Source organism: Mya arenaria, chromosome 10 (assembly GCF_026914265.1).
Source record: "Mya arenaria isolate MELC-2E11 chromosome 10, ASM2691426v1".
In the NCBI taxonomy this organism is placed as follows: domain Eukaryota; kingdom Metazoa; phylum Mollusca; class Bivalvia; order Myida; family Myidae; genus Mya; species Mya arenaria.
In genome coordinates this window covers 50,634,326-50,641,282 of record NC_069131.1, presented here as the reverse complement: position 1 = coordinate 50,641,282, position 6,957 = coordinate 50,634,326, and the positions used below count along the sequence as shown (strand labels likewise).

General features: G+C 32.9%; 1 protein-coding gene across 1 annotated transcript; it reads left to right on the top strand.

Moving 5' to 3' along the window:
- Nucleotides 1-254: 254 nt before the first annotated feature.
- LOC128205948 (uncharacterized protein 5-like) lies at nucleotides 255-6,548 on the top strand. Its single transcript, XM_052908022.1, has 8 exons — nucleotides 255-276; nucleotides 509-576; nucleotides 1,109-1,246; nucleotides 1,683-1,825; nucleotides 1,936-2,001; nucleotides 2,371-2,497; nucleotides 2,696-2,941; nucleotides 3,245-6,548. Exons 2-8 carry the CDS (start codon nucleotides 510-512, stop codon nucleotides 3,355-3,357), a joined length of 900 nt encoding a protein of 299 aa, XP_052763982.1. The 5' UTR covers nucleotides 255-276; nucleotide 509; the 3' UTR covers nucleotides 3,358-6,548.
- Nucleotides 6,549-6,957: the final 409 nt, after the last annotated feature.

Sequence of the window (6,957 nt, the reverse complement as noted above, 5' to 3'; positions counted from 1 at the left end):
TGTTTCACCTGCTACTGAGGCTAATAAATTCAATGCAGTCAATGCATATACTTAAAACTAGTAATCTATCAGGAAACAAATCCTTCTGCACCATCTTGCAATCATTAAGTATGAGTTCCGTAACTATTTCCTATAAATCTTCATTAAATGTTAGCATTTTCAAATGAATCCGGTTCCGTCCCTGCTCTCACGTTCGCAACAAAATACAATGTACTGAAGTGTTTTAAACGTTGATTGTCTTGGGAGTGAACGGTTTCATATTCCTATTTTCTTGGTGTAAGTGGTTTGTTGATCTTGAAAAGTAACTGCCAGGATTCGTTTATACAAGTGAACAAACTAGTTTGTTAAAGTTGTATATTTTCTCTTAAATGGACACTCCAGGAAATTTACTTCCGTTCGTTCTTAATGCTTAGTGTTGCGCTTTAAACTGTACAAAGGAAACCTTTGGAGGGTTAAAACAAGCATGTTTTCATAGTTCATTTTCATATGTTTGATAGCTTACCTTCAGAATGTTCCCGAAAAGGAAATATACACACATACTAGTTATTCTGTCACTGTGTGCATCATGTGTAATAGGTAAGAACCAATTTAAGCTTCGTTATTGTTAAAACACATATTTGATATAAACTAGTCATATATAATAGTAATGTATATATTAGGGTTCATATAAATGTTGCGCGGTTTAATTGAAAGTGTTATGCTGTAGTGTTTAATTGTATTGTACCATTCGTAAGAAATACTTACTTCTTAAACAATTCAATTGATGTATTTAACAAATAATCATAAACAAGTGCAATTGAATGATGCAAACTCTTATAAGAACATTTTTAGCAATTTATAGTAATGCCACAATTGCATATGAAAGTGAAGCGTTATTTCGTGGTGAACACCGACCCTGTAAAATGTTGAAGCTAGTGTTACAAAGCTGCAAAGAGCAACTATGTAGTTACTAAGGAACCATTTTCGTCCAGCTTATTTCATTAACACGCTGAGTTTCAAAAAGAGATAATTTATTTCGGATTCAAATAGAGAATTATGATCATAAAACTTATACATACAGTATTACACTGTTGCATAGCTTAATATCAATGAACATTTTCTTCAACAGGTAAGGATTTCTATTGCCCGGATATTCCAGACTGGAGACATAAGCCATTGAAAGAACGCTTAGACTACACCCAGTATGACCTTGTTAAGGAAGGGGTTTTTGTGGCAAATGCAAATAAAATTTATTTCGAAACTAAAGGTAAACAGATAAAGGAATCTCTATTGTTTACGAATTATTTCAAACAGGTTTTGTTTGTTTTCCATTCATATCTTGTTTGATATATTACGTAAGCTTTCTTTATGAGTAATAGTACAGAACTTGGATGGAAAATACTCATAGACACATTATTATAAGGCAAACCTTTTTGAAACTTGTGACCGTGGAACCGTAGTAGAAACAAGCAAACAATGGACATGGACACGCTTCGTCTACGAATAAACAAGCCTCTCTACTAGTATGACCTCCCTAATCCTAGTGTATTAATAATTCGGTAACCCGTTCCGATTTGGCCGTGTCTATTTTTATCCTGACCTTAATGGTCATGCTGTTATGGAACTACCACAATATTATTTTTGGAATGAGAACAACTGCACTGAGCTGTAGATGAAGTATTAAATTAGTATTTCTTGTTCAGGAAAACATGACGCACACATATTATTGCAAAATGAACCGGGAGAATATAAAAGCAAAACTTATGAAGCTGTGCTCGGAGGAAATGGGAACACCGTATCGGAATTGCGATCAAATTCTTACGGACCTAAAATCGGAACACTTGAGGTATGCATATTTAACGTAAGCTTGCTATCCATTCAATCAAACAAACTAGCGCCAATTTCTGTTTCTAATCTTACAGTAACACTTAAATACCGACTTATTGTTCGTTTCAGACCCCAGGTATCCTTAATGAGACAGAATATAGGTCGTTTTGGATAACATGGGATACTACTTTGGCGGTAGGTTCACATCAACAAGCCTCAATTTAATTCAGATTGGTATGCGGGGATTGTTTATAATCTAAGCCTTTCCTGAAGCTAGACTTAGGCAAAATAATTTTTTGCATAATACATTGTAATAATATGCAAACAAAATATGCTCGACAATAAAGCATGATAGGCTCAAGGAACCTTTCCGTGTACCGACATTTAGTATTTATACAAATGGCATACGTTTATCTATAGAACAAAAGAACTACGTCCTTCCTATTTAATAAAATATTATTTCTTTTAGTGTTTACTGGTGGCTCAAGTTACACAATGTGCAAGGTACTTTGCTACAATATTTTTTATTTTAACCCTGTGTAATATTTTGTTATTTTCAACCAGATTGGACATGGAACAAAAATTGATATCAGCAGCATTATTTTGTTTGCAAAATTGGACTTTCCAATTAAATCGATGCGAATAAGTTATGGTTGGGGAAGTGACGGCTTCTTCAGATTTCCTGACAAATGTTAGTATCATTTTTGTATTTAACTTTTTCATATGTAGTTAAGTATTCTTAACGCGAAACATGAGTTAGTCCGTTTGTTAAAACTTAAAAGTCGATTTCACATTAAATATATGAATAAATAACAATTGCTTAGTCGAATAACAGCTCACACGTCGGTTCATCACACGCTCTACTAACACACCGTGCTCTTTATTTCAGCGGACTTTGTTACTAGCCCTCAAACGACAACACCCACAAGCATAAATACGTCTGATATTCGATCAACTCAGAACGGTATAACAGATGCGTTGATTCCAGATAAAGGGACATCCGTTTCAAGACAGGACGAATACAAACTATTCTTTATTGTATTTGCAATAACCACTGGTTGTCTTGGAGTAATGCTTTTGTCAACTTTAATTGGGTTTTGCTGTTTATGGAACAAGAAGAAAGCAACGGAAATGGGTATTTTTTACTGATAAGTTCAAAATATACAAAACTATATTCAGTTACATATTGGTAAAGAAATGCTTAGAGATTGTTGTTTGTATCTTACACTTTGTAATGAAAAAACACCATTTAATGCAAGAGTTGTTGAAAATATACATAAATGCAAATGCCGTTTTCCCATATTTACGGAAGTTTTTCCTATATATTTATAAAGAGCACATACATTGAACAGATTGCATTGCTTCATTTTAAAATGGAAACAAAGTACACTGTGATCTTGCAGTATGATTTTTAAATAAGTAAATTTTCACTTTGCAGGGACTCGTTATCAGCCAAATCCAGTTGGTGGAGTGATTTACGAGGGGTTGCGTGGAAGGGAACAGGAATTAACATACCAAAATGAGCAATATTACGATGATTTGTCAGCTTAACAACGTATATTGTTAAAGTCATTGTTACATAGATTGACTTTAAGCGATATTAGAGAAAATATAATAAGAGACTTTAATAAACATTCCAGTTTGAGAAGCAATTTAAATATTTATAGTTTTAATTTGAAATTGGCATTAAGGTAGTCCTAGCAAAAACACAAATGACAGTCAGTTCCAGAAGTAGAGGGCATGTTCAACGACACTGGCGATACAAAACATGACGCTGACAATATAAAACACATACTAATTGTTTAAGCATCATTTTCGACACTTACTGTATGAAAAAGGCCATACAAAGAGAGCGAAATAAGCAGAAAGTGACTATCAAAGTACATTCAAACTCCAAAGTTCATGCATTGTTCTTTAGAATTGTTACTTATGTATCAGTTTTGTATTCAAAAGAATGTTGTCCGGGCATTTTTCCCCTACAAAAATACATTACATCATATAAGAATACAATTTCTTCATGAACATAACTGGTTATTTTGAGTCTGCTTTCATGTTTTGTGTTATGTCTAAGGTAAGATACTTCCTGAGATCATACTTTGGTGCTTTCGAGACATATAATACCAATGTTATCAACAATCGCATAGATAATGAGTTTGGATGTTGTTTTGTGAAAACAATATTCTGCTAATAGTATGGAAACATTTTGTAACCATCAGATTCTTCATGATTTTTTTTACCTCGACTTACTCGACATACTGATATAAATGTATGTTGTTTTAGTTATAATGCACTAATTCATGTAAAACAACACAATATTGATGGAGATTTTGGAGGCCAATAAGAACTTTCAATGTTGATTTGTTTAACAGGCAGCCGGGTATTTTCTTCAACTTTTAACACAATTGTTAATCATTATAAGCCCTTAAACGTATCAGCTCTCTCGAATTGTTACAAATTATATACAGATTACTTTAAGGTCGATTTTGACGAAAGCTTATAGCTTATTGAATCAATCTCTAGTCAAAAGTATATGTAAAATCCTATACTTGTGTCCATATTTGAGAGGTCATGAAAAAGTATCCCTGATGGGACTCGAACCCATAACCTCTCTTAAACATGTTTTCGCTCTCTTGCATATATGTATAACATATGTTTTATTACTTTAGACATTCAAGTGTTCACACTTTATTTACATGCACATGTTTATTCCTTGTCTATTATCTTATTAATTCATTCATGTGCATATATTATGTGGTTACAAAAGTATTTTATTCTTAAGTTATGCTACTGTTCTGAACACTTCACAAGAATAATATGTTATGACTTTCATATCATAATACTATGTAACGCGCCACCAACGCAATTGAAGAAGGACTGGTCACGCGGTGACTCCCATATGTTTTCATATTTGGTCAATTTTCTTTTTATCGTACTAAAATTGAGTAGTTATTTCGATTATCTGTTCGCTTTCACCCGATACGGTTTCCTTTGCCTTGTATTTCCCATATCGGTTCACATACTAACCACGTAACTTATAATATTGTATTTCGTAGTGTTTTCAGCAATTATCACACTGATACGTGTTATAAACAAGTTACGGTGTTAGGTGACCCTACATTGGAAATACGGCGCAAAGGAAACCAAATCGGGTGAGAGCAAAACTCGAACCCCAATATGGTTTTCTGCGCCCCGTATATCCCTTACCGGGTCACATACTAACGTATATATCACGTCGACAACCCATTAAAACTGATCAAGACACGAACATAATCTGGGAAATGTTCATTTAGATATCGAAATGGGAAAATAGACGCCATTTTTGTACGATAAAGAGATTAGATTAGACATAATATTGGGTCAACGCGTGACAAGTTCTGGACTAAAGACATTTCGTCATTCTTGTTGGAATCGTTTACATATATATATGGAACAGTTTTAAAAATACTTCTACATGTTCGTGTTCAACCGTTAGATCGGCAAAAGGGACATGTATATGTATGCAGTTTGATACATGCTTTGTTGATGAAATATTGCACTAGAACTATTGTCAATAGATATTATATATTATGTATAGTTGAATATATGTTTGTACACACATTACAAAATAACTAACTAATAATCTGATTATGTCAAGTCTTATGACTGTACCATTTTTTTTCTTTCCGTTTTGAGTATTAAGTCCTTCGATTTTATGAAAATTTTGCAGACTCATGTTATCTTTAAACCGACTGTGGCTGGCTTGGAATGTTTTGGCGTGTGACGTCATTTTCTTCAAATATTTTACATAGGTAATCATTTGGAAGAAAAGATTAGCTGATGTATGTCGTTTTAATTTTTAATAATGTTTTCTTTATTTGTTCACAGTTTTAGTATAATAATATTTTTATTATGAAACTCTATGATCACGCAGTTTTAAATATTTTATTTTAAAAGGCAGACTGTGTGTGATGCTCACAGTTTCAAACAATGACTGCATCGTCTTTGAAATGTTTTTTCATTAGGTACTCTGAATGGTATTTCTCTGTCTGCAAAAAGAGTTGGGATCTCTAATCATTGAAGTACTTGGGGCATACCTATTACCTTTTTATAATTTGTTTTATTTTTAAGTTCCATCAAGTTAATGCATACTTTGATAAGATTTACCTTTTACGTTTTTTTCTTTATTTAGGATTGTTGGGATGAGAGTGAAGTCTGTGCAAGTAAACTGGTTTAAACACTCAGTAAATTTACATTTTACTTACCGTTCCAAGGCGGTACGTAACAATCCTTGATAAACATACCTGTCTTGTCTATACATAGTGTATATGCACTGTGCTGTTTGTAGTGTTTTGTGCTGTTCTTCCATGTTTCTTGTTTGTAATTTTTGGTTTGTGTGTTCTATGTATTTGGCGTTTACCCAGGGCCATTAAACCGGGTTTATCTTTAAACATTTTGCTACCGAGCTTGTTTCTGTAATTTTTCACATAAGTATTCGTAGTTACTATATACATTTTGAACTCTGTCTTAACTAAAGTCTGATTATTACAGTAAGGTTTTCAGGTAAAACATGATACAAACTTCGTTTAAACTCAGTCTCAACATGGCTACTATTTAGTGTTTAATTTATTGCTATCATGTTGTATGGATTTGTTTTATATAAAATATTCTACTTTAATAATTGATTATTGTTTTGATATCTTTTTTATAACATATGCAATGACATGTAATTAAGATTAAGAAATCAATGAAAATGGCATATGCGTACATGCATCCTAACTGTATGCTAAACAATTGAATTTGATGTAAATAAATGGTATATATGATTTTATTTTATTTATACAGTCTGTTCGATTTATAAATATAATTTTAAATGGTAGCCCTTGGTAATAATTCCTTTAATCTCTAAAAATTTAAATATTATTTTCTGTCTCTGCAGCACACTACATCATTTTGAAGTTCATTATAATACAAAGATTGTGTGTGAAACGTATCTTATCAAGAGATAAACACAATGGCCTACATTTTCAATGTTTGAAACGTATCTAACCAACAGAGAAAACAATGGCCTAAATGTGTGTGTATAGGTATCTTCCATGGCCGAGAGTGTAAGAAAGGTTCATTCCGACCCGAGCGTAGGGTGTTTTGCGGAAACGAGGTTTACAGAGTTTCCGC

Coding starts and splice junctions, on each gene's coding strand:
- LOC128205948 (XM_052908022.1), top strand. CDS start 510: ATGTTCCCGAAAAGGAAATATACACACATACTAGTTATTCTGTCACTG. Junction 577..1,108: donor GTGTGCATCATGTGTAATAG/GTAAGAACCAAT, acceptor TTTCTTCAACAG/GTAAGGATTTCTATTGCCCG. Junction 2,002..2,370: donor CATGGGATACTACTTTGGCG/GTAGGTTCACAT, acceptor ATTTTCAACCAG/ATTGGACATGGAACAAAAAT.